Source organism: Ranitomeya imitator, chromosome 1 (genome assembly GCF_032444005.1).
Source record: "Ranitomeya imitator isolate aRanImi1 chromosome 1, aRanImi1.pri, whole genome shotgun sequence".
Lineage (NCBI taxonomy): Eukaryota > Metazoa > Chordata > Amphibia > Anura > Dendrobatidae > Ranitomeya > Ranitomeya imitator.
The window spans coordinates 609,768,989-609,789,752 of NC_091282.1; the positions used below are offsets into that span (position 1 = coordinate 609,768,989).

The window sequence follows — 20,764 nt, forward strand, 5'->3', positions numbered from 1 at the left end:
ATATGGGTATATCTATTGTTCTGTATGGGGATTATGGGTGAAATATCACAAATACACATGCCCAGGAACATACTTCATCTACTTCTGATAGGAATATGGGTATATCTATTGTTCTGTATGGGGATTATGGGTGAAATATCACAAATACACATGCCCAGGAACATACTTCATCTACTTCTGATAGGAATATGGGTATATCTATTGATCTGTATGGGGATTATGGGTGAAATATCACAAATACACATGCCCAGGAACATACTTCATCTACTTCTGATAGGAATATGGGTATAATTATTGTTCTGTATGGGGATTATGGGTGAAATATCATAGGGTTAGGTTCCCTTTATCACCTTTATGCTGGGGGGTGGCATATCAGTGTGTTTTCTGGTTTTTTAATAAAAAAACGCATGCGTTTTTTACCGCAAAAAACGCATGCACCAAAAAACGCATGCGTCCCCATTGACTCCAATGTATTTTTTGACCCCAAAAAAACGCATGAAAACGCATGCGTTTTTTTTTGGTCCAAAAAACGCTTCTAAAAATACTACAAGTAGCATTTCAGAAAATGAACGCATGCAGTAAAAAAACGCATGCGTCAAAAAACGCGACCAAACGCGTACACAAAAAAACGCATGCGTTTTCAATGTTAAAGATAGGAAAAAAAAACGCATGCGTTTTTTTGAAAAAAAACGCTGCAGACAAAAACGCAAGTGTGAAACCACCCTTAGTCCGTCCCCTCAAACACGGTATGTTCAGAGCACAACAGTGTGATGATCTCCCTGCTGTGCTCTGAACAGGTCGGCAGGGAGATGTGATCGCACCCTGTACTGTACTACTAATTACAGCCTGCGATCTCCGCAGATACTCACAAGAAAATATTCATGCACGCTAACACACAAGAAAATAATGTATGCTCACACACAGGAAAATACACATGCACGCTCACACTCACACAGGAAAATACACAAGGCACGCTCACACACAGGAAAATACACATGCACGCTCACACACAGGAAAATACACAAGCACGCTCTCACACACACACACACACAGGAAAATACACATGCACGCTCACGCATGCAGGTTCACACAGGAAAATACACATGCACGTTCACACACACACAGGAAAATACACATGCACGCTCACACACAGTGTGTTCAGAGCACAACAGTGTGATGATCTCCCTGCTGTACCCTGTACAGGTCAGCGGGAAGAGGTGATCGCAGCCTGTACTGTACTACTAATTACAGGCTGCGATCACCGCAGATACTTACACTGGACCTTCGCTCCCTGGCATATTCTCCCCCATGCAGTACTGAGCAGTGTGCGATGACAGTGAAAAATGAAGCCTACAGCATACGCTCCGGGCTACAACAAAATGGCAGGGATCTCCTCCCACAGCGGTGACCCAGACAGCCCAGGGTGCATGCCCAAATCACAGCTAAGCGGCCTCAATGCTAGAGATATGGTCGGTGTCCGACCGCACGCTCTATCATGCCCATGGCTGCCGTGAGGTGTGCAAGTGTTGTGCTAAGACACTCCCCCACCAATGAGAATGGCACCCTCCGGTGGCTAAATAAAAAATTGAAGCAGTTCATTTAATTTTGTATTAAAAATTGATTACATAATCAAAAATTATTCACACAAAAATTAAAATCACGGCATCTTCCCGCATGTATAAAAAAGGTAACTATGCACCTAACTTGCATATTAGGTGTGGACATTATGCAGCGTCAAAACCGCAGAAGATACTAAACGTGGGAATGTACCCTAATGCAGTGATATTGAGTACCACGACAAGCTGACGTCTAAGGCTATTTTCACACTTGCGTTGTGTGACGTCCGTCGCAATGTGTCGTTTTGGGGAAAAACCGGATCTTGCAAATGTGCCCACAGGATGCGTTTTTTGCCCATAGATTGTATTGCGTCCGTCGTGCACTGGATGCATTGTGTTTTGGCAGACTGTCGGCACAAAAAAACGTTCAATGTAACGTTTTTTCGCATGTCGGATCCGCCATTTCCTACCGTGCATTATTGGCCGGAACTCCGCCCCCTCTTCCCCGGGACATAGACTGGGCAGCGGATTCGTTGAAAAACTGCATCTGCTGCCCACGTCGTGACAAATTTTCACAACGTGCGTCGGTACGTCTCGCCGACGCTTAACGACGGACCCGCACCGACGCAAGTGCGAAAGAAGCCTAAGTCAGCCTTTTTGTGACTTTCCCCTTGTGGTATCCTAGAGGTTGTAATGCGACACCCATTCACCGGAATTATGCTGTGATGTACCATAGTAACAGCACATAGTGATCTTTGGCAGAATGACATGTTTCGCGGCTAAAGTCAGTGTAGTCTGGGTCTTACAAGGTCAGGCACCCTAACAGCAAATGCCACTGTCAAACTCTGGGCATACTCGTACATAAAAAATGAAATTACAAAACTGTTATTGCAGTAATCGCACTGATCTGGAGAATCCGGTTTCCAGGTTTTCTTTATCACACTAAATGCTCTAAAAACAACATTAAAAAAAAATGATGGCAGAATAATTTTTTCACACCACGCAAGACATTTTTTCCACATTTTTCATTACTTTATATGATAAAATAGATAGTATTTTTCAGAACTACAACTCATCCTGCAAAATAGCATGCTCGAGTACGACTATGTCGGAAAATAATAAAAAAAAATATGACTGTTGGAAGAAAAGAAGGAAAAAGCGAAAGCGCAAACAAATAATCACCAGGACGGGAAAGAGGTTACAAAATCCTGTCAGGGGAAAGGGACCGAAAGGGCTTCCCACAGTTTCCAGGTGATAAGGATCTTTGCTAATCTTGACATGGGCCAAACTGCAGGGACTTCTCGCGTTTTATTTCCAGGAAAAAAAAATTAAAATGAGGCAAGCAAAATAATGCAATAAATCTACATATATTACAAATAACAGAACATAAAATGGGCTAAACAAATACTTTATGCAACAGTTTCAGTAACTGTTCTACTAACCTGCGGGCAGTACTAAGCTTAGAATGCGCCAGTTGCCAAGATGGTTGCACATTAACTCCATCTCTTTCTATGGATACCCTTTGTAAGTGCAATACATAAAGTCTGACATTATGCATAAACGTACGTAATATGCTATTTAGCTACTTCCACAATTTGTCGAATTTGCTGCTTGTTTTTATATAAAAAAAATTATGAGGCGCACTGCCGCCATTTTGTGCTTTCTTCCCGCCAATTTGTACCCTTACTTCCCGCCATTTACTGTTCGTGGGCGGAATCGGGCCTTTTCCCGCCAAAATTACCCGCACTGTATATCATTCCTGCCTAAATTGCCCGCAGTGTATATAATCTGCTGCTGAACTGCTGCCGCAGTTATAATCACCGGCGACCGGTATAAAAGATTTCTACCGCGCAGGTCTGCAGGTCTCATTTCTACCATAATAAAACCTTTATCATGCAGAAACGGCGTCTAGGGCAGAACTACCTCCACTGACAGTCTCTACCCCCGCGCTGTGGTGTAACTTGCTAATAGTCATCCCACCAGTTACTGTAGGCTCCTTGCTGGTGTCTTCCAGACATGGAGAGGAGTTATGAGGGGAAAACGTTCAGCCAGCACTTCACGGAGCTCATCTTCATCGGCGCTGGCTGTAATGAAGAAGATGCCACTAGATGGCCGCCGCCTCACAGCTCCAGACTTATTATGGGGGCGGGACTGTCAGTGACACGTGTGAGGGGAGGCTGTCCTGTCACCTCTAATTGCAGAATGGCTCCCTACACCACTATGCCCAATATAATATGGGCAGACAGTGCAGGGAGATAAGACCGGACTCACTGATGGTTGTATTCATTCATTAAAGTGTTATTCTTTCATGGGCATATTGCAAAGTATTTGTAGAAACCGAGCAACTTTGCAAATAGCTTCTTATTATAGGGGTTTTCTGAGCAGAACAATAAAAATAGTATTGAGAAGAGCGACAGAGAATCTAGTGGGGACATGACACAAGTATACAACTTGTGGTAATTGTCCACTCCCTGGTGCTGGGAATACGGGAGAATCGTGGCAGTGTGCGCATTAATATTCTTTTATTATTTTTCTATCCACGTAGCCGTATGAAGACTTTGTTTTCTTTACAGTATTTTTTATGCGAATGACACCAATCATATGACCATAGATCGCATTAGAAATCAGGGGAAAAAAATCCAAGAGCAATGAAAATGCAAAAATAAACGTGCACAATTCCAACATTGATTTTTAAGGTTTAGTTTTTCCAGCTTTCATGTTGCGGTAAAAATGACCTTACAATCCATGTCAGTATGATTACAGCAATGCCAAACTTTACCATTTTTTTATTATTTTAGTGGTGAAACCAAAAATTCAGAAATTTGTACAAAAAATGACTTTTTTGTTTGTGTCACCATTTTTCGCGACCTGTCATCTTTCCGTTTTTTATTTGATGGAGATGTGTGAGGCCTTATTTTTTGCATGGCGAGCTGACAATTTTATTAACACCATTTTGAGATCGATACGTTTTGACCTGTTCTCACTGCATTTGTTTGCGGAGTAGCGCGGACCGATAAAAGGCAATCCTGGTGCTTCAAACTTTTGTTCTCGTTACACATTTACCATCAGGATAATTCATATTTATATTTTAATAGACCTGGCTTGTATGGATGCAGCTATACCACATATGTGCATTTTTTAACCCCTTTCTGACATCGGGCGTAATAGTACGCCGATGTTTGATTCCCTCCCTTTGATGTGGGCTCCGGCACTGAACCCACATCTTTTCAGGCATGTCACCTGTATTGAACAGCTAGCATGTTGCCTCTAACAGCCATGGGTGGAATTACGATCCACCCACAGCTGTTAACTAGTTAAATGCCGCTGTCAATCTCTGATATTTAACACGCACTGCCGGAAAACCCGCCGATCGGTGACCTCGTCACGTGTTCGCAGGTCATAGATGAATTGCCATGACAAATTGTATTTTTCGTGATCTCGGGTTGGGTGAGGGCTTACTTTTTGCGCGCCGACCTGACATTTTTAATGATACTATTTTGGTGCAGATACGATCTTTCGATCGCCCATTATTGCATTTTAATGCAATGTTGCAACGATAAAGCATAATTCTGGCCTTTCGACTTTTTATTTTCTCATTACGCCGTTTAACGATCTGGTCAATTCTTTTTGTATATTGATAGATCGGGCGATTCTGAACCCGGCAATACCAAATATGTGTATGTTTTATTTTTTTTTATTGTTTTATTTTGAATGGGGCAATTTTTGAACTTTTATTTTTTATATATATGTGTATATACATATATATATATATATATATATCTATATACTAGATGGTGGCCCGATTCTAACGCATCGGGTATTCTAGAATATGTATATAGCAGCCACATAGTATATAGCACAGGCCACGACATATTCTTGAATAGCCGATGCCCAAACAGTATATAACACAGCCCACGCAGTATATAACATTGCCCACATAGTATATAACACTGACCATGTAGTATATAACGCAGCCCACGCAGTTTATAACACTGCCCACATAGTATATAACACTGCCCACGTAGTACATAGCAGCCATATAGCATATAACGCAGCCCACGCAGTATGTAACACAGCCCACGTAGTATATAGCAATGTGGGCACTATATGCGTGGTTAAAAAAGACTCAAAATAAAAAATAAACATATACTCACCTTCCGAAGGCCCCTTGTAGTCCTGGTACCTGTGTGCGGTGCACGCGGCAGCTTCCGGTCCCAGGGTTGGTATGAGCGCAGGACCTGTGATGATGTCGCGGTCACATGACCGTGACGTCATGGCAGGTCCTTCTCGCATAGCGTCCTTGGCACCGGAACCTGCCGCTTGCACTGCCGAGGACAGCGCGCACGTCGGAGGGTGAGAATAACCCTTTTTTTTATTATTATTTGTAATATTAGATCTTTTTACTATTGATGCTGCATACTCAGCATCAATAGTAAAAAGTTGGTCACACAGGGTTAATAGCTGTGTTAATGGAGTGCGTTACACCGCGGCATAACGCGGTCCATTAACGCTGCCATTAACCCAGTGTGAGGGCTGACTGGAGGGGAGTATGGATCAGGCACTGACTGCGGAGAGGAAGGAGCATTTTTTTTTCGGGTGTTTGATTCACCCTTTCCTTACCCTCTGGCTGCATGTTGGCTGCAATATTGGATTGAAGTTCATTCTCTGACCTCCGTAGTACATGCCTGCTCAAGGCAATCTTGCCTTGCGCAGGTGTGTACTATGGAGGACAGAGAATGAACTTCAATCCAATATTGCAGCCAGCATGCAGCCAGCGGGTAAGGAAAGGGTGAATTAAACACCCGAAAACCCCGCCTCCATGGCTGAAAATTGTTCCCTCCAAATTCAGGTGACAGAGTCCCTTTAAGGTACCGTTACACTTAACGATTTACCAACGATCACGACCAGCAATACGACCTGGCCGTTATCGTTGGTAAGTCGTTGTGTGGTCGCTGGAGAGCTGTCACACAGAGAGCTCTCCAGTGACCAACGATGCCGAAGTCCCCGGGTAACCAGGGTAAACATCGGGTTACTAAGCGCAGGGCCGCGCTTAGGCTGGTTTCACACTTGCGTTTTTGTCTGCAGCGTTTTTAATGCGTTTAAAACGCATGCAAAAACGCATGTAAACGCATGTAAATGCTGTTTTTTTTTACGCATGCGTTAAATGCATGCGTAAAAAAAACGCAGCGTTTACACGCGTTTACATGCATTTTTGCATGCGTTTGCGTTTTTTTGCACATTTCACAAAAAAATTCAAGAAGCCAAAAAAAGATAACCTGACACCACCAATGGGAATAGAGAGGGGGCGTATATGATTGGCTCTCTATATATTGACCCTAGGGGTACAGAAATTTTAACAGCTTGCTACTGTTTCCTGTGCCATGATGGATCTTTCCATGGAGAGCTTTTATTTCAACCTGGGTTTCAGCTTCAAGATTTTTCTGGCCTGTGCTTTTGCTTGGGAGCAAGACCGAAACCGCCAAAGATGGAGAAGGAGACAACGTAGGCATTTTTGGAAGCACCCCATCATTGAAGTGCGTGAGAGCCGTGGAGCCTATCACACACTCTATGCTGCCGAGCTGAATGCCAACCCGGAGAAATTCCAGGATTACACGAGAATGTCGCAAGAATCGTTCCAGGAATTGCTGTCTCGTGTCCAAGGAGCCATACGGCGACAGGACACACGGCTCCGTCATGCGATTCCACCCGAGGAACGTCTGCTAGTGACATTAAGGTACGTTCAAAATCTAAACCAATGACAGTCCAAATTTTGGTTATTATGACATGTATTTTATGTGTTTTTTTCTTTTTGTTATTTTTAAACACACCATAAAAAGAGTAGATTTTAATGTTGGTTTTTTTGTGTGTTTTTCTTCTAGATTTCTTGCCACAGGGGAGAGTTTATCTTCCCTCCACTTCCAATACCGCCTTGGAATATCAACCCTGTCCGGAATCGTTGTGGACACCTGTCGTGCGTTATGGAATGTACTCCGTGAGGAGTTTATACCAGTACCCACCGTGGACATGTGGCGTGAAATGTCCGATAAATTTTTGGATGTGTGTGATTTCCCCAACTGTTTAGGGGCGGTGGATGGAAAGCACATCCGCATTATCAAACCTAAAGACACACATATAGATGTAGTCTTGTATTTTAAACTACTGGAGATATGTTTTGGCCCAAAGAATAAGTGTGTGGCGAAGTTTATTGGTGTGTATTGACGGCGGTGATAGACACAATAAACCAAACATAATTGTGGCAAATTAACATTTTTTTATTTAGTTAACAAACAAATTTAAAAACTTATTTTTTGGTACCGCGACGGGTTGTACCGCGACGGCTTGGGGTAGAGTGACGTAAACGGGGGGTGTTAAGAACTGAAGCCTGGCTCACCGTGGAGGAGGCAGAGGTGGCAGGAGAAGGGGCAATGAAACTGGAAGGGTCTGGAAGTTCGGGGATGGGGCTTAACACATGAGAGGCTTGAGACGCACTGGAAGGGTGAGACAAAACTGACAATACAGACACATCGGTAGGTGATGGGGGAGGAATACCAAGAGTTTTTTTTTTTTATGGGTTTTCGGAGTTTTCTTTTGTGTTTTCCTGGTAGGGGGACGTCTTGGTAGGCTCATATGTTGTTGCGTGGTGGCGGGAGACACGTCTGGGTCCGGCTCTACTATCTCACAGTCCATTTCAATTGTGGATCGCTCGGCCATGCCAGAGTCCAACTGCATCGTAGTGGGGGGGAAACATAAAGCCCTGCCAGGGTCCTGGTGCATCGTTGGGGGGGGGGGACATAAACCCCTCCCAGGGTCCTGCTGCATTGCTGGAGGGGGGGAACATAATGCCCTCCCAGGGTCCTGCTGCATTGCTGGTGGGGGGGAACATAAAGCCCTGCCAGGGTCCTGCTGCATCGGGGTGGGTCCTGCCCGGAAAGCCATGCCTGGGTCCTGCTGCATCGGGGGGGGCTGGTCCGATACGCCATGCCTGGGTCCTGCTGCATCGGGGGGTGTCCTGCCCGGAAAGCCATGCCTGGGTCCTGCTGCATCGGGGGGGTTGTCCGATACGCCATGCCTGGGTCCTGCTGCATCGGGGGATGTCCTGCCCGGAAAGCCATGTCTCTGTCCTGCTGCATCGGGGGGGGCCGGTCCGATACGCCATGCCTGGGTCCTGCTGCATCGGGAGGGGGCCGGGCCGAAAAGCCACGCTAGGGTCCTGCGGCATCGTGGTGTCAGTGGAGGAGGTCCAAGCCGGAGCAGCGGTTGTCACAGTGGTGGCGGTGGGATGTCCAACCGCACTCGTCATCGTGTTGGCGCTGTAGTGGAGTACACCTGTGGATGGAATAGAGGTGGCCGTGCAGTGGTATGCAGCAGAGGTAGGAATGAAGGTTAATCGTGACAGTGACGGCACAGTTGGATATGCCGCCACTGTTTGCTGTACATTGCGACTCTGCTGCATAGCCTGCACAAAAGCAATATTGCAGGCCTGCATCACACTGAGCTGGAGATCAGGGCTAAGGTGTTCCCACATGCCCTGCTCTATTTGGTTAAAAAAATGATGAGCTGGCCTCTAGAGATCGGCTTTAACTTGATCAAGGCTTTTGGTGACATCCTGGATCCTGCAATTTAAAAGGTTATGAGACACATCCATTCTGTCACCTAAAGCCTTGATTGCTTCGTGTAAAACCGAGCTCAAGTTCAAAAACTCGGGCATGAGTGATCTATCCGAAGCCCTCTGTCGCTGCCGGGATGATGAAAGAGGACTGCGAAAGGGGAATACCTGATGGGCCAGCTCCCTGGTCTCCAGTGAGTGTGGAAGGCCCACCTGCTGCTGCGCTGCTGGATGGCTGGGACGGGTCCGTGGCTGCCGGCTGAAGGACCGCTCCAGAACCTGGGGCGACAGTCGTGCTGTGTGCTGTGAAAAAAGGAAACAGAAAATTAATACCAAAATATAACAAGACGGTACATCCTGTGGAATTTGAAATTACATATTATGTCAATGCAATACAACCGGAAGCATGTGAGAAATACTTACGTTCTCATGAGAAGGACCGGTCTTAAAAACGACAGCACACGATGGTACTTGTACAGCCGGTGCCTTGCTCCGGAACCACTTGCAGCACGATTCTCTGCGCGCACGTCCTTGTTGAAGCGGTCCTTCATGGAACGCCAGCGTGTTCTTATTTTCTCCACTGTGAAATAAAAATAAAATATAATGGTCAGAAAATGGACTTTTGGTCGTGCGTGCAAAGACAACTGTGTGTGATGAAAGAAACTCCGAAAAGTTTCTTTCATCACACACAGTCAAGAGAGCACAACCAAAGTCTGCTGTTTCACACTGCAGTGCAATACTTACCAAATGCATTGCGGACCCGTGGCGGGGCATTCTCCCAGCCATTCCACAACGCTTGTGCCACCTCACTCCATAAGCGGCATAGTGTGCTGTTTACTGAATGCTGTGGATCCCGGCCGTCCCACAACGGAACTCGCTCCTGGACAAGGGTTATCAGGAGGTAGTTATCTATCCGGTCATCGTCCCGTTGTGAAACCTAAAATTAAAAGAAAATCATTTAAGTTTGCTCAATCACATTAGGAAAAAAAATTAACAGATGATGAGAAATGGCATGAATATGAAAGTCAACTTAGAAAAGGATTCTAGAAGAAAAATTAAAAGAAATACAAGGGTAAAGAAAGGAAGATTCAAGAATATTACAATGAGGACAGTCTGCCTTGTATACATACCCGCTGCCGTCTTCCCACCGGACCTTGACTCCGCTGCTCCGTCGCTATCTGTCTGTCCCTCAGTAGAAGTGCTCTAAAAAAAAAAAGAAAAATCAAATTGTCACATGTGTCGATGTGACAGTGAATACTTACCAAGCTGACGAGCCAAAAACTCACCTCACTCACATGATCCACTTCCGACTGACGTGGCTCAAACTCCTCATCAGATGAAGACTCCGCAGAAGACATTCTGATGCATGTTGAAAGAAAAAATGGAAGAAATTAGGATATGTAGATCAAAAAAATTGAAAATAAAGGCATTCGCTAGGATATACTCACATTGCTCTGGGTCTTGTCCACCAAAATGCGTCCCGACAGTGTCTTGTCTTCTTGGGAGTCTGATGAGAAGTGTCCAGAAACTTCCCCCAACCTCCCTTTTATCACCCTGCTGCTAGAGGGTGGCTTATCAGTGCCTAGACCACTTTATCTAAATTGAAACGCATGCGTTTAAAAACGCATGCACACGCATGCACAAAAAAATGCATGCGTTTCCATTGACTCCAATGTATTTTTTGACACAAAAAACGCATGCGTTTTTATGTGTCAAAAAAACGCCTCTCAAAAATACATGTTGCATTTCTGCAAATAAACGCATGCAGCAAAAAAACGCATGCGCTGCAAAACGCGACCAAACGCGTACAAAAAAAACACATGCGTTTTTAATGTTAAATATAGGGAAAAAAACGCATGCGTTTTTTTGTACAAAAAACGCTGCAGACAAAAACGCAAGTGTGAAACCACCCATAGAAGCGCTGGTGTAGTTCTATAGAACGGATTAGGGTGACTATGAGGTGAGTACCTACAAAATAAGTCTGAACATAAACCATTATACATACAGAACAGTGTCTATTGTGCTGTAAGAAAAAGGATGTTAGTGTTAGACCAATAGCTGAATATATGGTGACAATGCTGGCTCATGTAGCACCATGTAGAGCGGTAACCTAATGCATGACAGGGACCCATAAAAGGTGATGTGGCAGAGAAGTAATATATACATGAGGTCACTAAGTATGTTTTATACCTGGATATGGAGGAGTGCTCTGTAAGAGCCAGAGAGCGTCCGGATTGTAGGAGCCCGCTATAGTGGGTATGTGCTAGAGAGAGGACAAATATCGAGCATAGGAGTCATATATCGATATATATGTATATATATATATGTATGTATATATATATATAGGCTATAGATACGGGTATATGATCCAGTGGTTCTAAACGGTTGTGCATTATACCTGGGGGACTGCTGGATACCATAAAGCGAGGAAAGCGCGTCCGACAGGGGCAATTCAGTTGCAAACGAACAGTGCTGTAGTAAAAGGGTTGAGCAGTAGAGGTGAGCGGTGTTCGAGTCGAACTGTTCGCCAATTTCAAATTCGAGCTGTTTCGGACGGTGTTCGAGTTGGTCATCGGTGTTCGAGTCGGTCATCAAACCCGAACAATTTGCTTAAAATTTGGCTGTTCGAGTTTCTGTTCGACAACTGTTCGTTCACCAAAAGCCTAGCTTGATTAGACTGTTTCAGTGTATAGTGGGCAGGGGATAGATCTGTGCTGAAATAACGCCGATCTCCATTTTTAATTCTTGCCCGCATTTACAGTGGGGCGGTGCAGTCTCTCAGCCTATCAGCAGTGCACACACACAGCAATGTGCATGTGATGCACACAAGCAAGGGCATGTGTCATTGGCTGTGTATGTCACATGTCCTCCTTGCCCTATAAGAACCAGCCATTTGCCCTGTCGCCACCATTTCCTCACTACTGCAGCTTAGTGTTAGACGGTACGGCTGCTGCTGTGGGCGCTATACAGACTAAGAGTGTTTTTTTTGGAGTGAATTGTCAGAGAGATAGGTTTAGGGAGTCGGGAGGAGTCGGGACTAGTTGTAATATCAGCCCTTTTCAGGGTAGGTTACAGCAGTTCATAGCACTGTTTGCCAGGCAGGTCTGTGCCAGTGCTGTGCAAGTGTTTGTCACAGCATTTGGTGTAATCTAGCTCAGCCAATCCTTTTGGGCTGGTAGCATTGTCTGATAGTCATCTGAGTAGCCCGCCTGTGAAGCTAGCTACACCGCCTGTGTATCTCAATTTTTACTGCAGCTAACCCAGTTAATAGTTTTGGGCCTAGGAGCAGTCTGCACGTCAGCAGAGTAGCCCGCCTGTGAAACTAACTATACCGCCTGTGTATCTCTATTTTTACTACATCTAATCCAGTTATTAGTTTTGGGCCTAGTACCACAGTTTGGCCACTCAGTTCTGCTCGGTTTTCATCCATCGATTGTTGTGCCAACAACTACAGATACAAAGTTGCCAATTAGTTAAGCACTAAAATGAGTGGCAAAAGGCCTGCTGCTGGTGGAAAGGGGAATAGGCGTGTTGGAAAGGGAAAAAAAGGTTGTGTCCGTGGGGTAGGTGGTAAAGCAACAGAAACATCTGCAGAAGAAAGACCATCTTCCAGTCAAAGTAAGATGTCTACTTATTTTCGTGGACAATCTGATATGATCCCTTTCTTACGACCATCGCTACAACCATCGCCAAAAATTCCATATGAGGCACAAAAACAGCAGGTGCTTGAATGGATATCAAGTGCTTGTTCAAGTGGGCTCTCCTCCATGTCAACTTCAGCATCACAACTACTCCAGTCCTCAGAGTTGTCACCCCAATCGCACTTGCTTCCTCACAGCTCCCAAGTCTCCAGCTGCCCGTCTGAGCATGGGGTAACACACATGGTTGAGTCTGTAGAGCTGTTTACGCATACTATAGCCTGGAAATCATAGGTCTGCTCCAGAGCTTCTGTGAATCCAGACGAGGAAATGATCTGCACTGATGCCCAGAATCTTTGAGTCGGATCCAGGCCCAGATCAAGAAGGTTCTGAGCATAATGTAGACCCTCGTTCCCAAACTGTAACTCCTGTTGGTGGAGACAATGAGGAAGATGATGATGAGACTGAGATACCTGATTGAAAAGAAAACTTAACTTTTCGGTCGGGGCAGGAAGAGGTTGGCTCCTAGGACGTCGGGTGTGAGAACACACAGGATGATGATGACGAGGTTGTAGACCCCACTTACTGTCAACCCCCAGTCCACCAGTCTATGAGGTCAGCAGAGGAGGTGGAGGAGGATACTAGAGACGAGTCTGACGACGAGGTAACGGTGCGCCTTCCTGGACAGAGATGGAGTACTGAAAGCACGTCAACAACTGCATCCTCAACCCCAACTGTGCCTCAGACCAGAAGTCGTGGTGGCTCTTCAAGTCGCACGGGCTCTAACCTTGCATAGCCTGGGCATTTTTTGGCATCGCAAAGGATGACCCAACTCATGTTGTCTGTAAGATTTGTCAACAAAATCTCAGTAGAGGCCAAAAAATCACTAGCTTGAGTACTTCATGCATGAACCGTCATATGGATATGAGGCATAAGTTGCAGTGGGAAGCTCACTGTGCTACAATGCAGCCTAGTGGGCCGGGTCAACCACCGTCTGCCCCATCAAGTGCATCCACGTCCTCTTCATCCTCTGTGACTGTGGGGACAGCAGTCGCACATGGTTTTGGATGCAGACCGTCCAACTCTTTACCCGCAACAGCCAGTGTGATTGGCAGGTCGTCAGGACATTTGCAAGTGGAAACACCTGATGGTGTTGAGCGCTCTCTGACATCGATTCGACACCACATTTTGATCAAGGCAACATAACATCTCCGCCTGCACCTTCCTCACAGACCAGCAGTTTGCCGGGGACACCCTACTCAACTCCGTCTAAGCACGGCAGCCAGCCCTCAGTCCCTCAGATGTGGACAAGTAAAAGACCATTTCCTCCTAGCCATGACAAAGCTAAGAGATTGAATTTCTCCATCTGCAAGCTGTTGGCTACAGAAATGCCTTTCCGCCTGGTGGACACAGAGGTTTTTCGAGACCTTATGTCTGTCGCAGTGCCCCAGAACCAGATGCCCATTAGCCACTACTTCTCAAAGAAAGCTGTGCCTGCGCTACACCAGCATGTCGCACAAAACATCACCTCTTCCTTGAGAAACTCTGTGTGTGATAGGGTGCATTTCACCACAGACACTTGGACGAGTAGACATGGACAGGAGCATTACATGTCAGTGACTGGGCACTGTGTAACTACAGCGACATCAGGAAAAGGGGCTGCTGTCCAAGTCTTGCCGTCGCCACGAGTTGCTCATTGATCCTCTGTATCTAGAAGTTCCTCCACTGCTTCTGCCTCCTCAACCTCCTCTCGGTCCTCCACCTGCACCCAAAGCCTGTCTGGTAATGCCACCCGCATTGTAACTGCGCAGAAAGATTCCTGCACACCACCTCACTATGCTGTCACCAGGGCTCAACGGCATCAGGCAGTGTTTACATTGAAATGTCTGGAAAATGTGAGTCACACAGCTGAGGAGCTGTGGTCAGCTCTGGAGACCGAGTTCCATCAATGGTTGTCTCCACTCAACCTGCAGCCAGGGAAGGCTGTGTGCGACAATGCTGCAAACCTGGGTGCGGCCCTTCACCGGGGCAATGTCACACACGTGCCTTGTATGGCTCAAGTTTTGAACCTGGTTGTCCAGCAATTTTTATCCCACTATCCCGTACTAGATGGGCTTCTGCAGAGGGCACGGTCGTTGTGTGCTCATTTCCGCCGTTCGCATCCCGCAGCTCGACAACTTGCATCTCTACAGAAGTCGTTGGGCCTGCCAGTTCACCGGCTGAAATGCGATGTGCCCACACTGTGGAATTCAACTCTGCACATGTTGCAGCGACTGTGGCAGCACCGACGAGCCCTGGTGTAATACGTTATGATGTATAGCCTGGGCCAATGAGATCAAGAGGTGGGGCAAATCACGCTGCAGGAGTGGTCTCAGATCAGGGACCTATGCACCCTTCTGCACAGTTTTGAAATAAGCGATGAAGATGTTTAGTGCTGACAATGCCATTATCAGCATGACCATTCTGGTGATTTACATGCTGGAGCACACCTTATACAGTGTTCGGAGTCAGGTGGTGGAACAAGAGGAGGAGGAGGAACAGGAGGAGTCGTATGCCGAAGGGATCATATCTCCAAGGTCAAGAAGGTTGGCAGCACCAAGTCGGCTGGCATTGGAGGCTGGGGGAGAGGGATTACCGAGGGCGCATGGTAGCAGCCAAACTGTTGAGGAAGGTGCAGGAGGCGAGGAAGAAGTGGAGGATGAACTGGCGCTGGGCATGGAAGACTCATCAGATGAGGGAGACCTTGATCAAATTTCTGTTGTGCGAGGTTGGGGGGAGAGGGCTGACGAAGGAAGCATAATTCTCACCTCGCCACCACCAAGACAACAAGGACTTAGTCCTCCTGGATGGGCAAGACACATGAGTACCTTCTTGCTGCACTACCTGCAAAATGACCCTCGGATTGTCAGAATCCGAAGTAATGCCAACTACTAGGTTGCCACACTCTTAGATCCCCAATCCAAAGCAAATTTGGCGAAATAATTCCTGCCATAGAAAGGGATTCACGCATGCAGGAGTATCAGCAGAGACTGTTACAGAATGTAACATCTACTTTTCCACAAAACACCAGTGGTGCACGTAGTGAATCTCTGAGTTCTAACTTGCCAACCATGGGACTATCGAGTCATCACTCAAACCGTAACAGTATCATCGTATCTGATGGTAACAGCAATTTTTTCCAATCATTTCAAGATTTTTTTTTAGACCATCCTTTGCAAGGCCACAGGAGACAAGAAGTCTGACGCACAGCCAATGCCTAGAGAGGATGGTACAAGAGTATCTCCAAGTTAACATCGATTCCATGACTGTGGAACTGGACCCTTGCTCATTTTGGGCTTCCAATCTTGAAAAATGGCCTGAGCTCGCCACTCACGCCTTGGAGATCTTGTCATGCCCCGCAGCCAGCATTCTCTCTGAACGTGTGTTCAGCGTTGCTGGTGGTGTGCTGACAGATAAGCGCACGTGGTTGTCCAGTGACAATGTAGACAGACTAACGTTCATCAAGATGAACAAATCCTGGATCCGCAAGGACTTTTCTACCCCTGTGTCATCTTGGGCAGACTAAAAGCTTGATGATTTTTGAAAATCACCTCGCCAACCATTTTAACCCCTTCATGACCTTGGGATTTTTCGTTTTTCCGTGTTCGTTTTTCACTCCCCTCCTTCCCAGAGCCATAACTTTTTTATTTTTCCGTCAATTTGGCCATGTGAGGACTTATTTTTTGCGGGACGAGTTGTACTTTTGAACGACATCATTGGTTTTAGCATGTCGTGTACTAGAAAACGGGAAAAAAATTCCAAGTGCGGTGAAATTGCAAAAAAAGTGCAATCCCACGCTTGTTTTTTTGTTTGGCTTTTTTGCTAGGTTCACTAAATGCTAAAACTGACCTGCCATTATGATTCTCCAGGTCAGTACGAGTTCATAGACACCTAACATGACTAGGTTATTTTTTACCTAAGTGGTGAAAAAAAAATCCAAACTTTGCTAAAAAAAAAATAAAAAATTGCGCCATTTTCCGATACTCGTAGCATCTCCATTTTTCATGATCTGGGGTCGGTTGAGGGCTTATTTTTTGCGTGCCGAGATGACGTTTTTAATGATAGCATTTTGGTGCAGATACGTTCTTTTGATCGCCCGTTATTGCATTTTAATGCAATGTCGTGGCGACCAAAAACACGTAATTCTGGCGTTTCGCATTTTTTTCTCGCTACGCCGTTTAGTGATCAGGTTAATGCTTTTTTTTATTTGATAGATCGGGCGATTCTGAGCGCGGCGATACCAAATATGTGTAGATTTGATTTTTTTTTAATTCATTTATTTTGATTGGGGCGAAAGGGGGGTGATTTAAACTTTTATATTTTTTTTATTTTTTCACATTTTTTTTTACTTTTGCCATGCTTCAATAGCCTCCATGGGAGGCTAGAAGCAGGCATAGCACGATCGGCTCTGCTACATAGCAGCGATCATCAGATCGCTGCTATGTAGCAGAATTGCAGGTGTGCTGTGAGCGCCGACCACAGGGTGGCGCTCACAGCCACCGGTCATCAGTAACCATAGAGGTCTCAACGACCTCTATGGTTACTATTCTGAAGCATCGCTGACCTCCGATCATGTGACGGGGGTCGGCGATGCGATCATTTCCGGCCACCCGGCTGGAAGCGGTGGTTAAATGCCGCTGTCTGTGTTTGACAGCGGCATTTAACTAGTTAATAGGTGCGGGCAGATCGAGATTCTGCCCGCGCCTATTACGGGCACATGTCAGCTGTTCAAAACAGCTGACATGTCCCGGCTTTGATGCGGGCTCACTGCGGAGCCCTGCATCAAAGCAGGGGAGCTGACCTCGGACGTACTATCCCGTCCGAGGTCAGAAGGGGGTTAAAAAACTCTGGCGAAATTGATGCCACTTAACTGGTGTCTGTGGCTGAATTTATTTCGTCCCCTTGCTGAGTTTTACATGACGTTGCCATCGTCAATTCCAGGTGGGTGGGATCATCTGCAGAGTTGTTTCCTCATAGTATGGCCTTGGATTCAGAGGTCTGCTCCAAAGCTTCAGTGTCTGCTAGTCAGCAGAGTAGCCCAGCTACCCACCACCTGTTTACCTAAGTACTAATTTTAACAGCATCTGGCCCAGGAAATCCTTTTGGGCCTAGTAGAATTTGGTGCTACTCAGCAGCGTACTTCACCCATGAAGAAAGCTACACCGCCTGTTTACCTAAGTACTATTTTTTAACAGCATCTAGCCCAGGAAATCCTTTTGGGCCTAGTAGAATTTGGTGCAACTCAGCAGCATACCCCACCCATGAAGCAAGCTACACCGCCTGTTTACCTAACTACTATTTTTTAACGGCATCTAGCCCAGGAAATCCTTTTGGGCCTAGTAGAATTTGGTGCTACTGACGCCGGTATAGTTGAATGCGGGGCCGGGAGTGTGCCGACAGCGGGGGGAGTGTGCCGACAGCGGCACACTCGAGCGGCCCACTACTGCCATCAGCCCTTCTGGCATTTGCCAGAACTGCCCGATGGCCAGTCCGGCCCTGGCTCTCCATGCAGGTGAAACAAGCCATCCTTAAGCTGCGAAAACAGAAAAACCCATCCGAGAAAATGCTACAATATTAGGAGTGGCAAAATCTACAGTTTGGTACATCCTGAGAAAGAAAGAAAGAAAGCACTGGTGAACTCATCAATGCAAAAAGACCTGAGCGCCCACGGAAGGCAACAGTGGTGGATGATCGCAAAATAATCACCATGGTGAAGAGAAACCCCTTCACAACTGCCAACCAAGTGAACAACACTCTCCAGGAGGTAGGCATACCAATATCTAAATCTACCATAAAGAGAAGACTGCATGAAAGTAAATACAGAGGGTTCACTACACGGTTCAAACCACTCATAAGCATCAAGAATAAAAAGGCTAGACTGGACTTCGCTAAAAAGCATCTAAAAAAGCCAGCACAGCTCTTGAAGAACATTCTTTGGACAGATGAAACCAAGATCAACCTCTACCAGAATGATGGAAAGAGAAAAGTAGGTCGAAGGCGTGGTACAGCTCATGATCCAAAGCATACCGCATCATCTGTAAAACACAGCGGAGGCAGTGTGATGGCTTGGGCATGCATGGCTGCAGTGGCACTGGGTCACTAGTGTTTATTGATGATGTGACACAGGACAGAAGCAGCCGAATGAATTCTGAGGTATTCAGAGCCATACTGTGTGCTCAGATCCAGCCAAATGCAGCCAAACTGATTGGTCATCGTTTTATACTACAGATGGACAATGACCCAAAATATAAAGCCAAAGCAACCCAGGAGTTTATTAAAGCAAAGAAGTGGAATATTCTTGAATGGCCAAGTCAGTCACCTGATCTCAACCCAATTGAGCATGGATTTCACTTGTTAAAGACTAAACCTCAGACAGAAAGGCCCACAAACAAACAACAACTGAAAACCACCGCAGTGAAGGCCTGGCAGAGCATCAAAAAGGAGGAAACACGAGGGCGTGGCCAGCAGCCTAAGGAGCAAGACGTGTTCTTCAAGAGCTCCTCTGCTGGGTTCTCATAATCCAACTTAATAGTGGATACAAACGACCCATCCTCTAACCTGAGGGTCGCTGATTGACAGCTTATCATCCAGGGGGCTCTCCCTGTCAGTTTGGAGTGCGGACCCCCGTGCTGGGCCGAAGTGATCAGCAGAGTTTCTCAGGCAGTCTTGGGGCCTATTGGGAGATCACTCCCCCCGCTGGCTGGCTGTCGGGTCTGGAATCCGGATCGTGGAAGACTAGGGAGGCGAACCCCCCACATATCGCTGGGACACCGGGGACTGTTCGGATCGAGCAGCGGTGTCTGGGGAGCTGTTTTATCCTGTGCCCCAGCGGCCGTGAGAGGTGAGCGGGGTGAAGAGGCGCCATTTTGGATCAGCCGCGCTGTGAAGGGAGCCGCTGAGGGGAGACGCTGCTCCGGAGAGATATCCCCGCTCTCGTCGCTCAGGGATCAGTGGTGCTGGCGCCCTGAGTCTGTGCTGTGTGCCCTGTTGCCTGGCCTCCACGGCTGAGCTTGCCGCTGTTCCACGCGGCCTCCCCCATCACTTACCTTGGCGCTCCTGCATCGGTGGCTCCGGAGCTCTGGTCGGCCCTTGGACATCTGAGGTGAAGGTTGGTGACTTACCTGCTAAGGTGCGCGCGGCCTTCTTGATCCCGGCTCTGGGCCCTGGTGGAGAGTGACCTGCGGGGACTCGGGGGTCTCCTCTTCCTCCCGGCCTTTTCTTTTCCCGCCATACTCCGCCATCTTGGGTCCTCTCTCTGAGACTGCAGCTGCTTGTGATCCTTGGGCGGAGGAGACTGTCCGGCCTGGTTGGGGTGCCTATAACCTGCTGCTTGGGTCAGGATCGCTTACCCTCTGCGGCTTGCTCATATGCTTCATTCCCTGCTGTCCCATACCCCTAAGACTCGCTTAACCCTCACAAAATAACAATCTAGCTGTGGTCTGCGTTGAGGGGATAGACTGACATTGCGCCCTAGATCTGGCTGCACTGACAAATAAGATACACTCTTGCAACTTAATTAGGAAACCTAATTGGTCCTATTAGTATTACAGGCACCATCTCTTATTATATTTCTTGGATTTTTCAGTGATTGTTGAAATACTGGATTTAACATAAAGACACTGGAATAATTATTAAAGGTCTCTGCTGCAATCTTGTGGCGAAATTTGGAACAACACCCAACTCCTATTACTTCCATCATTCTTGGGTTTTGGGATCCAGCCCACGGGGCTTGGTTTACGGCCCTCCTGAATATTGGGAACTCGGCCCGGGGTGTCCTTGCTGATGGGGTGCTAGGCTCTATGGGGTGACCGCCTCACCCCCCATACCCCACCACCATTTTAGACACACAGTGTTTGCCACAGACATCTATGGGAAAAACCAGAAAGATCCCTGTACAGAACGTAAAGTCGGTTGGGGAAACTATC

At 46.6% G+C, this 20,764-nt stretch overlaps 1 protein-coding gene across 1 annotated transcript; it reads right to left on the reverse strand.

Moving 5' to 3' along the window:
• Positions 1 to 7,809: 7,809 nt before the first annotated feature.
• LOC138679407 (uncharacterized) lies at positions 7,810 to 20,080 on the reverse strand. The gene is made up of 5 exons (XM_069767802.1): positions 20,018 to 20,080; positions 19,886 to 19,936; positions 9,907 to 10,099; positions 9,586 to 9,742; positions 7,810 to 9,465 (listed from the first exon to the last, which is right to left on the reverse strand). Exons 1-5 carry the CDS (start codon positions 20,078 to 20,080, stop codon positions 9,249 to 9,251), a joined length of 681 nt encoding a protein of 226 aa, XP_069623903.1. The 3' UTR covers positions 7,810 to 9,248.
• Between the last annotated feature and the right edge of the window lie 684 nt (positions 20,081 to 20,764).